The sequence below is a fragment of the Branchiostoma floridae genome, chromosome 14 (assembly GCF_000003815.2).
Source record: "Branchiostoma floridae strain S238N-H82 chromosome 14, Bfl_VNyyK, whole genome shotgun sequence".
Classification (NCBI taxonomy): domain Eukaryota; kingdom Metazoa; phylum Chordata; class Leptocardii; order Amphioxiformes; family Branchiostomatidae; genus Branchiostoma; species Branchiostoma floridae.
In genome coordinates this window covers 18,173,046-18,187,268 of record NC_049992.1, presented here as the reverse complement: position 1 = coordinate 18,187,268, position 14,223 = coordinate 18,173,046, and the positions used below count along the sequence as shown (strand labels likewise).

Genomic DNA, 14,223 nt, shown 5'->3' with positions numbered 1-14,223 from the left:
TGATGACATATCAGTAAGGTGTGGCCAAAATCTACAAGTACAACTAAGCATTTCCAACGTATGCTACTAGCTTTGCAGTTAGTATAGTCTGAAAAGAACAATTTGATGCTGGCCAAAGATAATAGAGCAAAACTGACTCGTTTGAGAACTACTTGGGGACCAAGAAATTCCTGTCTATATGGATGGACAGGTGGTTATTATATACACGTCAGGATTCTTAATCCTTATGTCAATATGAATAGGAAAAACTATCTAACTTCCAAAGGGACTACGAAAAAATTTATTAATTCAGAATTTATTCACCAATCAGTCCTAATGTAGAGGTGGTCACTTGCACAGGTTTCACAGCACATGAAAGATTACACAAGGTGGACTTTAGAAAGAGGCATGTTTCATATAAACTATGACAGGTATCAGTGCACTGTCACAACAAGCGGTACGCTTTTATCATGTCAAGAATTCTATGGTCGGAATGCCCAACAAAGGTGGAGTTTCCGTCTGTTGGGGATTGGCCCACTTCCGACGACGACAGAGACACACTGACAATGACCAAACCCCTTCCGAAAATTCCAACGCTCATCTCCGGTCTTCAATGAGTGAACGGAGATTCCTCCTTCCTAATTTACTTTTCTAGAAATCACAATTGAAGGTTGCCAAGAGGGGGAAAATCGATTCTGTCTGGCAATCCAACTGTAAAGCTAATATTTCACTACTCTGGTAATCCTATTTATGCTTGTCAGGCTAAGGGGATTCGCATGTTTGTAACCCGCTTGTAGTATTATTAATTAACCTTTCCCATGCCGAGGCCATCTTTTGGCACACAAACTGGTACAGATTATGGGTTCAAGCAGTAGTGGGTTAATTCTGAAGTCCTTTTTTTTCATAATTTTAAATTTTCTTGAAAAAAAACTGTGCATTACTTTGATTGATTACCAGTTGTAGAGAATTTTCTTGTTGAACATACTAGACAGGTGACACTAGCAACACTTGCATACGTCAATCATTCATTTAATAATTCTACCAAGCCTGCTAAATTCAACATGTAGTTTTCCTAAGAGAGCACAGCTGCGATTTGTATTTCCTTCTTATCATCACCATACATCCCAATTCCCATGATAGGAATTTTTTTGAGTCTTATACTTGTCATTGACAACTTCTCAATCACTAGCAGGGTTGGACAAGTCCACTAGCGCTATTGTCCAGGTAGGTAAAAGTGCTTATCAGGCAAGTGCATGTTCTACCCCACTTGCCCATCCGGCAAGTGAAATTTTTCCATTGAGTGAGATTCTCATATATCTGTTGTTGTTTTTTTACAGCAATGACATCAAGCGATGGTCAACATAGAAAATAGAGGCAATGATAAGAAATTCATTGCTGGAAGTGAAAATGCATTTGAATTTGGGGCAAGTGAAAAATTGATTCGGGCAAGTAAATTTTTTATGTGCTTGCACGATAGGACAAGTGAATTTTAGAAAACAGCTGCATGCAAATGACTCAACAAGGAAGCATGTCCAAACCTACCATATGACCTTTTGGTACTCATTTTACCATCTGACTCAGATTTATACTAAGGAGAACTCCTACTCTTGCTCTGAGGCACAAACACAGATGTACTTAGGCACGATCTACACACAGTTTTTCCCGATATCGGCGAGCCTACAACCATTCGCCGACAGCTTTTTTTCATCGTCTAGATGGAACTGCTATATCGCCATTACGATATCGGGAAAATTTCTCCCGAAAGGTCCGGACCATTCGTACGAAAGCTTAGCAGGGGTCCCCGATAGCTTAGCAGGGGTCCCCGACAGCTTCCGCGCGCGTGTAGATGTGTCCCGACTTCGCGAAGGCTCATTAGCATACAACGCGGGCTCATTAGGCTATATAGCTGTTTATGACTGCAAGCGCCACGGGTGTCCCGCGGCCAGCGTTCCAGATCCCCCCCGACACATCCACCGATATCGGTAAAAACTGTGTATAGATTGGGCCTTAGTAACTAACAGTGGGGCAATTTCATTCGTATGTTTTCTATCCCACTTCTCACCCATTTTAGCCTCGAGCAAAATGTGCGGGCACGAGCGCCAAACATCGTGGGCAGACATATTGTTCCATTTTGGTCTGGGGTAACGTAGATTCCTCCAGACATTGCTAGCGGCAAACCAGTTGTTACATCAGTAGTGAAAAAATGACCTTTCATTTTTTTAAATCCTCTCTTTACAAAATGTCAGAGTCACACATTTCTAAACTATGGAAAGAATATCATTTGCCAAATCACTGAACTTACTTGACCTCAATGAGGAACAAAAGATGTAAAATTGACCTGGTTTGTCTGAGTGAGAACTGTATCTATATCTGAATCTTCATAAATCAACTGGAATATTAAACCACCTTGTGTAGCATAGTGATACAAGCAAGACTGCCTCAACAACCTGTCCCTCCGTCCTGGCAAAAATTTGCTTGTTGGGATAGACAGACAAAAAAAAATTTTCTGTTCATCCAAAAATCTGAACTTAAAGACATGAAATTTGTGAAAATTAAGAAAATATCAAAGCTCAGAGAAAGTCACAAGATTCAAACTAGGCACACAGTAATCATAATTATAGTTAGTTACACTATAGATATACATAACAAATTACATGTCTTGACTTGTCAATATCAAAACTTTGTCAAATCTGAATGTTGCACCTATCACATACTTTGCAACCTGTCAGAATACCAGAAGAGTGCCACACTCATAATCTATAAGTTCTCTTCGTGTCCATCCCCTGGCATATTTACTGGTCTGTCCCCTAGAACACCCATCATGCTTCTGTTGATGTTACTAGCTGAGTGAAATTGCAGGCTTCCAACCAGTTGATCCCCACTTTGACAAATGGACCAAGACTGCCCAATGAGCTAAGCAGACCCTTCCAATTTCCACTGCCCACTGGTTCAATTTTCTCCATTACAAACTCCCTCACACCAACTGATGACAACAGCACCCTTCCAATCTTAAATATTAGTTTTAGAAAAAATGGCAACTCCCCGAAATCTGCCTCCAGATGGCTTTGACTATTCAGAAGTAGGTTAACGCAGGATTGATGGTAAATAAACTGGACATTCAGACAAAACCCACTGGCTTCCAAACCCCTCCCCTTCATTATCATGCTACCAGTCAGTAGCCTGCCCCCCCCTGGGAGTCTACCACAAGGGGGACCGGCAGCTGGTACAAGCTACAGATGTCCGCTGTAGATAAAGCTCTCTCCTAGTGTACTGCACTACTCCAGGAGAAAAACATGGGGCGTCCGCAATAACCTTTGCGTATACACGTTCAACTACATGGTGACAACATGTAACATCCGGATCACAGAACTGTGGAACAAGAAGGTAGCTTTTGAGGGGCTTTCTTCCAGCTCTACCTTCCTCTCTTTCCTTCCAACCCTTGCAACAATTTCAATTTACATGCACTCCCTAAAAGAAGCTTGTTTCTATTGTTACCACACGCCTGCTCTTTTCTAGAAGTAGAACAGGCACAAAAAAATGAGGATCTAAACAACAGAGTAGAACCTTTTTTCCGAACTTTCAACACTTTACCAGTTGGCCAGGACATCCTTGTCATTAGCCTAGGTAAAAAATCCTTGCGTTTATACAAGTGAATTACAAAACACACTTGGGACTTTCTTGAGGTGTAAGCATATGCCCTGTGGTTTGTCTGTCACCACACACAGCTGTCAATATTTTTTTTGTTATCTTCCAAATCCCAGCGCAGTGTGACAATGAACTTCAAGTATGGGTCGGGAAACTTCACACATGCCCTGCTATCAACTCCCTATTCCTGGCACCAAGAGTCAAGACGAAATCCAAGGAAAAGATTACCGGTAACCCCCTTAAGAAACCCGGATTTCTTTAAGGAGATAGCTCGCACTAATCTACGCTGTTCCACTGAAGCAGAAGTTGTATTTCTGAGAACTCGATGACCTTTGAACCTAATTTGAAAACAACTGCTACCGGGCAAATTTTTTGCTTAGAGGACTCCATGCATGCAGTGTCTCTCCATATGGCGCATTCTGTGGTTAAAAACGTCAACACCATCAAACACTGGCAACCACTACAATGAGAAAACTATAGGACAACAGAGCAGGAGGCCAAAGCATAATACACAAAGTATACAAATGCCCAATACCACATTGGACACACTGGATGCTTCAGGGGTCCCTTGTTGTCCATAGTTGGTCTCTAGTGACAAGCTGTAAAAATAGCTGAACCTAAGGTCTGCAAAGATATCTTTATAGTGTTTTTCAATGGAAGTTAGGGGGGTTTTGGGTTCTCTCGTTTTATAAGGATAAAAAGCAAGTGACGAAAGTTGACATTACGGCACACTGAGTTGGGTTACAAATGGCAGTTCACGGTTATTTTGGTCTGTCAAACACAGGAGAAATTAGTTCCAGGCTTCTGTCCTGAAAACGGTTAAACTCCAAGTCTGCATGTAGGTCATTTCCATGAGTACATATTGCTTGTTTTTGTTCACGAGCTTTGAATCAAGAAAGAATAAATGGGAAATTATCAGAAAATTATTCCCTCGCATGTGAATTAATCTATAATAGAAGAGACACAATGTAAAGTGGTTTAGAAAAAATAAGAACACAAACTGACAGTGACAAAGGAAACAAATGATGGTTGGAATATTATGAGATAATCTGATCTCTTGACATACTTGAAGACATACTTGAAGCCATGTCCACTCATCACTATGTCTTCCAAAATATGTTGCTACAACGTGAGGAAAATTTGGAGCATCCCCAATCAAGATGTCCAAATATTTTGAAACTCTTCTCTATTTACCTTGCGTGAAGTCCAGTATGGCACGACTGTTGCAAACCTTTCTGTGCCGCTATTGGCATATTGCAGAGATTTATGGTTCTAGTATAAGGACTAGTATGTCATTAGGGTACCAGAAGCCATAGGAGTACTTTAAAACCACATATGGACACCATCACCTAATGAACCCCAGGAATAGTAATGCTGCCCCCCCCCCCTTCCTATGTCCCCATTTGTTGACCTGTTTTAATTGTGTGGATCACACCCCTATCACAACATTTGCTTTCACCGCTGGGGTGGCCACACTTGATTTGTGCTAATTAACGAAATTCATGAAAGACAAAGGGACCGTGAAAAGATAAGGGCCTCGTCAACTATGCAGAGGATACAGACTATTTAATTCATTCCTATGAACTGATAAGCAATACTGACTCCTTTCTAAACCTGTATAGACCTTTCCTCAAGCAGTATCATCCTTCCACGCTAAAAATTAAGAGGAATTTGCTAATCATATCCTTTGAAAGGATTTCCTATCTCGTATACAGACTTGAGGGAATTGAGGGTGACTTCAAAAGACTTGCCACCATCCATTAGCTTTGTTTCAAAAGTGCTGCCCTTACGACACTCTAAAGAACTTTTAACGACGTTGGGTTTGCTGTAACATCCTGCAAACACGCGTTCTCCTAACGGGAGAAATGTGGCCGCTGTAGCACGTGCCCGATCAAAGAAATAGGCGAAATAAAGCACATATGGTCTGACTGTGGTCTAATGGTACTTCCAGTGCCCCAGGAGTCCTGTGCTACAAAAAACTTCCAACCCTTTGTCATGCAAGTGAGTCTCTTGCTCCGAGCTATGAAGTCTGCCTCTGATAAAGCTCCGAGCTTAACTATTGCTGGCAGCCGGAGAAAAACTACAATGCAAAGTATGAGATGCGAGAGACGATAAGTTTTCGAGATATTTCCCAGCTGTGACAAAAATAGGTTGGTGGGGCATACAGTACTTCCGTATCTTCACACCTGGATTTCGAAATTATCGACAAGGGGGCAAACACAGTTTACCACTCACGCTGTTTTACCAGGCTTACAAAAGACTACAGTGGTTAGAACTTAGAAGAAGCATCGTAATTGGAAGGATATGATTTTCAACACAAAATTTCATCCTGGTCAAGAAAAAGAAGGCTGAAAACCACCCCCCACCCCCATCTCCTGGTCTAGAACTAGAGTAACAAATCACACCTGCTGGCATTATCATAATATTTTAACAGACAGCGCCACCTTACTAACAACTTTGTGGATTCCATTTTTTAGCTTCCGAGTCACGAAAAGCTCCGATCCAGGGCGACCGCAGCATTCAGTCGCATTCCTGCGACAACATGCTATGACCTGGTATGTTACGTCCAAATATTTCTATCATGGCTCTACCTTTTTGGCTCAAATTGGCCAAGTATCAACCGTACTCTGGCCTGGCCGCATGACTACAATGGAATGTCCCTCAAGTATACAGCATAGCCGGCTGGCACGAGGCCATCTTTCGCATTATAGGATCAACACCAAGTGGTAACTTTAATTTGGAGCCCAGTATAACTTCTCCTAACAGTACCTCCCATCTCTTACCCCATCCACTTATCTAAATGAACCTTTTGTTTCACCTAATGAGATTTACAGCCCTGATCAACAGGTATCGTCGGTTCTTACAACCTCTATCAATCAGGATGGGCGGATGGCGACAATTTTCATCACAGAACTCATCTGTTTCATCAACAATTCTTAGCGTGTTGCCAGGTCATACCTGTAATTTGAGCGACTCTAAATCATTCCCTCGGACACTTAGATTACAGGGTTGCCCCTTGCTAACCCTCCTAAATTGCCATAGGTGTAAAAGCACCTCTTTTGTACCTTTCCATTCAGGAACAGCTTAATTTCCTAATACACATAAGCGTTGCATATGAATGGCAAATGTTGGACAAGCTCGTTTTTGTTATCTCCGACACAGATCTGGCTGATCTTTCCTCCCCGCTTATTCAGGTTATATAGGGCATCCCGAGAAGTTTGGTATACAAGCCCGGCGGTATCTACGCAAATAATAGGGCCCCCCATTTAACCTACGGATTATTTTTGGGGCGGGATAAAACCCTTTATTCGCTGGTGACGACACAGTTCTAGTTAGAGTTGAGTCGAGGGGTGGTTGGGTGTAATAGGTTACCAGACTTGGCAGCTAGGAAGTCCAAGCACCAGTCATGCACACGCCAAAACACAAATATTTTTACCACCTCTCTGGACTGAATGGGAGGAAACTCAATACACCATACACAAGCAGAGTTCTTTCAGTTGAAGCCCACTCCACACTAGCAGACTGGCTCCAGTTGCCACCATACACAACGGGACAGTTTTCACCCTCCTTTTAACCAAAATCCCCTGTTAAATTAATCCTGGGCACTGGCTGGGTCTTTCAGGAGCTAGGTGTCTTAGGGCTAGGCAACTGGTCTTGTTTTGAAGCTAAACAAAGCATCCCCCTCCCTGCACAAACTTGGGTTTCTTTCTCCTTGGGGTCCGCAGTTCTGATGCTAAGGGGTCGGATTTCACCATGGGGGTAGTCGAGCCAGGCTGGGGAACATGCCCTAGACCACCCTGGATTACAGCCTAGCTAACCAGGGGATAGCCCTGTGTGTATCTCAACTTTGATCTCCAAACCCCTCTTCTCTTATCTCTTCAACTGGTGAGTTTAGAAAGCTACAACTGGGCTAATTAGGTGGACTTTGAGTTGGGGGATTTTTTTTTTTGCCTAGCAGGAGGCGAGTGAGCTCACTGGGGTGACCTGGGGTCGGCCTTGTCCACTTCTTTCTTCCTCCGACCATATTCCTTTTTATTGATTTTACAAAGCCCTTTCTGTGTTGGGTCTTGTTATGCTATACCTTCTGTCCCACCTCTTGACAAGAAAGGAGAAACACAGGAAGGGTGGGGAGGGGGGCATGCAGGCTGTCTCAAAAACCTCTCGAATCTCGAGTTTTTACTTTGACACCCTCTTCAGTCTCGTGAAATATTAGAAATGTTTACAGTCTAGATCTTTCACACATCAACACCCAGCAAAGCACAAAGTCAAACCCTCAACGTTTCCGAGCAAACTTAGCTGATATGTCCCCTAAAATCCTGTTAAAACTTTCCAATTGAAATAGGTGAAGATAACAAACTGGAAGAAGGGGATGGGGGGTTTCTTACAGACATGTCTTGTTCACGCCCCTAAAATCTAAGGTATTGCAGTAAGGAAAAGTTGTTGTGGGGGGAAATTTTAGTCTTAATTTTCCCTACGTATCTGGGATTTCGTGCGTGTATCGTTAATTTGTTTAGCCGTTAGATATAACAATATGTAGAGAAGGTGTGTGTTTGTGAAACCGACCTTTGACGGCGGACTCTGCGTGTATGAGGTTATCCAGGGTGACTCGGATCAGACTGGAGGTCAGCTCGAACTCGTCCGGAGGGCCTGCCGGCTTCTTGTCCAAGAGAAAGATCCGCGTGTCGCCCTGGTCCACCTCGTTGTCGCAGATGTGGGGATCCCCGAAGCCGTCCACCATAACCTCCGCTACACCCCTGCTCGGGTCCCGGAGCGGCTGGACTCTATTGGCGGTGGGGATCTCGTTCGTACCTTTCATAACCCTCCAGACTCGGACTTTCGCCTTGTACTTTCCATCGGGGTAGCCGTTCATTTTCTGCTCGACCGTGCCGGTCACGATGGCGGTGGCCCGTCGCACGCGCTTCATCAGGTTATCTTCATGGCACTGCCTGTTCGACCGCACCGGAGCGTCTCCGTCCAGTCCTTCGGCGCTCCTCACGAGGAAGGCCGCTAGCAGCACAGCTGACAACCCGAGCAGACCCCGAGACATTGCGAAACAAATTACTCGACCAAAACTTTTCCTAAAAACAATAAGATCCTACAAAACACTTTCCTTGCCTGCGGAACTTGGTCCAGGGTTGCTTTTTTTTCTTTCTTTGGTCCCTTGTTTGATCCGGTCCGTCAAATGGGAATCAAACCAGAAACCTCACGTTCGGGCAAGTACACTAGTGGAGGTTCCGCCAACTGTTGTTACAGCCCGATTTTTCAACGTTCCCCTCCAGTACTAGCGCCAGGCAGCTTGAGTCCGATACTTCAGGTTTTAGATCCGATGCATGCAGATGATTCCGCCTGGCAAAAACAAAGGTAGAATCAAGGAATTCACCTCCACCTACTTGAGTGTACACATGCAACCTCCTGGTCGCCAGGCTAAATGAAATGTGCAAGAATGAAATCGAGTGGGGAGCGGGCTAAGGAATTTGCGGGGGTCGGTCTAAATTAATCTCCCTCAAGAGGGCTTCTCTAAGCTATAAACTGCGCCTAACTTCAAAAGAACGTTAAAATCGAGCTTTTACAAAATCAAATACAATTCTTCTACACGAATGATGACATTGTTGAGTTTAATAATAAAGGTAAATAATTAAATCAAGACGCCTCCCCGATCTATGTATTGGTAGCTTCCGGTCGTTGATTGGCCGGTCTGATGTGTATTTGTAAATACTGCCATTCAAGTTGGTGTGAAAGCCGCCTGTAGATCCGATCTACTGACTGATAAATCAGCCTTCTTACATCTCCAATTAAATCGGATGGGGTGATTACTGACTACTGAAGATGCTTTGATTTCCATTGTAATGGATTGTGTTTGGGTCTTGAGGGCACAACACAAGGGTTTCCGGACGGAGCTGAGAAGACAACACTGAGAGTAGACCACACCGCAAGAACAGACGTTAGCGCTGCGTCCTGCTGTACACTCCAATTCCGTAAGATGGGGCTGTTAGATGAAGATATTCCACAGACGACTTCTTGGTCATGAAACTTTAACATGAGAATACATCAAACGTGTGGGTGATTTATGAATACGGACATTTGTGAACATTTGCAAATCTCGTTGAGTATCGGAAGACCACTAACTAACTAGGAAAATAATAGTTTCCGGTTAGCATACGGAAAAACCAAGCTGACCCTAGCCTTCTTCTGATCGGCCGCTGTCAAAGGACATAACATTTTGACGTCTCAGTGACGAGATTCAAAACAGACTTCCTGCATTTCACACTTTGAACAGTTAATTTGAGGATATGTAGTAAACAGTGCACTCCTTTGTTCAGCTTCTTTAATAGTACCTTTGTCTCTGTAGTCTGTATCCAACCGTAGAAGACTCTTCACTTCTCGATCTCTTCTTGTCTTGTTTTACTCTCCAAGCAGATCCTACGGTAGCATAAGATAGTATCAAAAGCTGGCAGAGGAGTAAAGCCGGCCTAGGATACTCTCCAAGCAGAGGTTAGGCTCCGGCTGTTTTTTTAACGTTTTTTTAGTCGTTTTTATCGGGCTTTCTATTTTGTCATTTTTCTTGAAGTACGCCAGCCGTTAGGTTTTGATACAGCAAGAAATAGAAAGCCCGATAAAAACGACTAAAAAAACGTTTAAAAAAACAGCTGATGGCTGACTACACTCCTTGGCCAGTTTGGTACTATTTTATGCCATTGTAATTTGTATGATCTGCTTGGAGATTAGTCTTGTTTTACCCCCAAATAGCCCCACAAGGGCAAACGTAAGGGCAAGGGAGTTGAGGTCTTCTCGTCTTCTCTTCTCTCTACTCTACTCTACTATATGAAACGTTTACTCTACTATACTATACTCCTTCGCTAAGAAAATGTTCACGTTTTGCCTTGGCCATGGACACCGGCCGTCACCCCTAATGTTCTCGATAAGTGTGTTGGGTTCTTTTACGTACAGCGGTATGACTTGACTTGAATTTATCCAGATCCACGACTATCAGATGCTTGAGGCTTAAGCTTATGGATATGCCCGAAGTGTGTTGGGTTCTTTTGCGTACAGTGGCTAGATGCTTATGGCTGTTCCCAAAGCTCCCTCATACACTAGGCAGCTGGCTTTAGACATCTACGCGAGTCACGTTCGAATTCAGCATGAGTGTGTAAAAACCGCACCTTCTTGCCAAGGGGAATATTAAATGTAAACGCAGCCATTGTCGTGTGCTCGGTAGCGTGTGTGGTCTTGCACTTCTGGTTGAACAGCATGATTTAAAAAGTTATGGATGGGCGACATCTAATCATGATATGTCAGCAGCTAAAATTAACAAAACATATTCTTGAAAGTCCTTTTATTACTATCGATAAAATACACAGGCTCATTTTCACAGAAAACGACAAACTGATAACGTTACAAGCACTGTTCCATAATGAATACGAGCATATTATTGTGACTTTGTAAAACGTTTTATGAATAGTAATCTTCATTAATTTTTACCATGACAGTTATTTTATATTTGCTATTGACTGGTAGGACAGTGCTACAAGTAACCTTTGCCATGTTTTATGTATGCAATCGATTCTTATAATACCTCTCCTACTGTATATAATAGACACAATATTATTCTAAATCACCTGTGCGCAAAATTAACGACAACAAACCTGCCAAATCCCTTACAAACAATCCAAAATTACTATTGTTATAATAAGTTTATAAGTAATCTGGTACACCTATATCCGGAAACCAAAGTTACATTTGGACATATAATTAATATGTACCGTATAATTGACACGTGCATATAACACGTTTATAATTTTGGGAACGGGAATGAAGAAAAACAGAAAAATTTACTGTCAATTTTGTAGGTAGAAATTGGCACAAATGCTAAATTTCGTTAGATCGCAGTACATTTTGTCACAGAAAAGGGAGATTTTTCACACACTTGGCAATGAATTTCTTCATACTAATCTAAACAGCCGTTCCATTTTACTCGGTAGGTGACAAAAGTCACGAAGACATTATTTCCATATTTTGGTGTTCTACTGTATATTAAATCAATCAACGTTTATACTAATCTCCAAGCAGATCCTACGGTGCCATAAGATAGTATCAAAGCTGGCCAGGGACTATAGCCGGCTAAGGGAGTCAAACGGGCACCGGAGGGGAGTTTGATACTATACATAACGCACCGTGGATCTGGTTCGAGATTACGTTTATACCATATATACAGACACGTGTTTCAAATGATCTACACACAATTGTATAATCAGGCTAATTTCAAAACACACATCCATTTAGAACAATACGTTTAAGGCGGTCATCAAGAGAACCATTTAAAATTTCTAAACAATTCAAGTGTTGTTTCATGTTATTTGCTTTCAGCCTTTTCTATTTCTTCTCAAATGACTGAGGAAACACAACATTCTGTTCACGACACTGTTTTGCAAGCGCCAAAACAGCCTCCCTAACTAAGACCTCCTGCAGCCGAAACAGGGTTTCAGGAGGACTGGTGTGATGAGGATGGGAGTCATACGCCTCGGAGGCCTTCTGTTTCAGTGCACTAACACTGTCACTGAGCAGTTGGTCGGCTTTAGACTTGGTGAAGTTGAGCTGGCTGACGATCTCGTTCCAACGCCCAGCCTCCATGGTACCGCTAAACAAGTCTGCTGTTTCTGTAAAATTGATGAAAATGCGATGGCTGTCAGTCTGTACTTTGTTGAACAGTTGGTAGAGGGAGCTTTGCTATCAGCAAGTGAGAAATAAATTCAATACGCACAATACGTGGATATATAATGAATCATTAAAGCAACAAATATTACAATCTAATATAATAATAATTCATAGGGCAAACGCGCACAGGGTTGCAAGACGTAACAATCACTAAACTATAGTATACTGCCGATCGTCATAGCCATACGCATACTAAATGCAAATTATGATAATAAGATGCCAGTATTGATTTAAGTATATGCAATTCTACAATGACGCTGCATTCAATAACTATTGTATGTAGCGAGCGTAGCTTTATTTATCGTTTGTTTGTTTGTTTATTTGTTTGTTTGTTTGTTTGTTTCACCTTCACAAAAATTTTTCCTGTAAGCTTCAGCCATACGTGCGAAGTAGTCCTGGTCTTCGTCATCTTCATCGCCATGGCAGTCGTCTGGATCAGCCACCCTCCGTTCACCTGTATGCTGTTGCTGGTCCTGAACAACATAAGATTTACTCTGTGAGGATAAAAGAAGAAAATGTCCATTTGTAGAGCACAACAACAACATTTTACACACACACTCAAAGGGTAGTAGGGTAATCATCATTCGTAGCTTTAGGAAAAAATAACAGGGCTAAGACGAAATTTGTCCGGTTTTTACATTATTCGTCTCTCCTAAAAATGACAGAGAGTCGGACCACTTCTTCTTATACTTTTTTCCATGCCTCACTAGTGCAGGACGCCCTACGATACAATGCCCAATCAGTGTCACATTTTGCCCTGAATGTACGCTAGGTTGCCCTGATCTGAATGTACACTATGCACTTCGTATTGGCCAGGTTAAATTGCTCTGTATGTCCTCAATGTCGTTTTATCCTGACCTTAGGTAGTAGGGCAGTTTTTATGTGAAGGTATTTCAGCACCAAGGACAGATGTCCCAAATCATTGAAGCGTGCCCAGCGAGCAAGCTAGCGGGTAACAACGATACTTCAGATAACCGTCTTGCTTACCTGACAACTCTTGCTTTCTGTTGGCCCCTCCGAAATTTGACCTTGACGCGAAGATGGACCTGAAATGAGGACGACTTCGACTCGAGGGCGCCACAGGGCAACGACCCCGTATCCGTCAGTCAGAGATCTGGCCCCCACCCTTTGCCCCCTGCTTTGTTTGATGAAGGTCATTTTTCCCGACCCTTCATTCTCCATGTCTACTGTTTTCTTTGGATCTAGCCCTTGGATAGTGCTGTCTTGCTGTTCTCCATATTTTCCCATTTTTTTGCCTTGGTCGGCGGGAGAGCGATCGATAACATTTATGGCCGCAACATCTTTTTTCAATACGCCGCTTCGTGGCACATATTTCCATGTATGTGTCTTAGTTGCAGTATGATGATAAGGAAAGGTTGGAAGGCAGTCATCTTTGTTCTTAGTCTCTGCTGTGCTACAGGTCAGCCATGGAAGGGCACTGTTTCTGAGAGGGAGACCAATTCCTCGATCCGTTCTCGTGGAGACTTCATCGCTAAGCATGGATAAGAGGTGTCTATAAGGAGAAATCCTTGCGCCGACAAAGTCTTTGACTAGCTTCTTTAGATCCATTCTCAAACTTTGTCGACTCCAACTCTTTGACTCATTGCGTTTGTTGACCTCTAGATCTTGCCCGAACAGACCTCGTATCCCGCCCAAACATTTTGCAAGGTAACTCGACCAGCAATCTGTTGACGTCTTGTATTCACTGTCGGTGTCGCTGTGTTCGGAAAGTTCTGCATCGTTCTCTGGGATTCCAAACATTTCTTTGGCGCTGTGAGTCATCCGACGCCCCGCATATGACGCTTGTAGAAAGCCGCCTGTCGGTAAATATAAAAATAAATATTATCTTGACTAATATTTTAAATCTTGACTGTATAGAAATTTGTT

The 14,223-nt window shown here is 42.7% G+C and overlaps 2 protein-coding genes across 2 annotated transcripts; both read right to left on the bottom strand.

Annotated features, from left to right (window-relative positions):
• Positions 1-8,119: 8,119 nt before the first annotated feature.
• LOC118431058 (agrin-like) lies at positions 8,120-9,082 on the bottom strand. Its single transcript, XM_035842137.1, has one exon. It carries the CDS (start codon positions 8,669-8,671, stop codon positions 8,135-8,137), a length of 537 nt encoding a protein of 178 aa, XP_035698030.1. The 5' UTR covers positions 8,672-9,082; the 3' UTR covers positions 8,120-8,134.
• Positions 9,083-11,845: 2,763 nt separating this feature from the next.
• LOC118430197 lies at positions 11,846-13,518 on the bottom strand. The gene is made up of 3 exons (XM_035840907.1): positions 13,324-13,518; positions 12,683-12,830; positions 11,846-12,278 (listed from the first exon to the last, which is right to left on the bottom strand). Exons 1-3 carry the CDS (start codon positions 13,516-13,518, stop codon positions 11,995-11,997), a joined length of 627 nt encoding a protein of 208 aa, XP_035696800.1. The 3' UTR covers positions 11,846-11,994.
• Between the last annotated feature and the right edge of the window lie 705 nt (positions 13,519-14,223).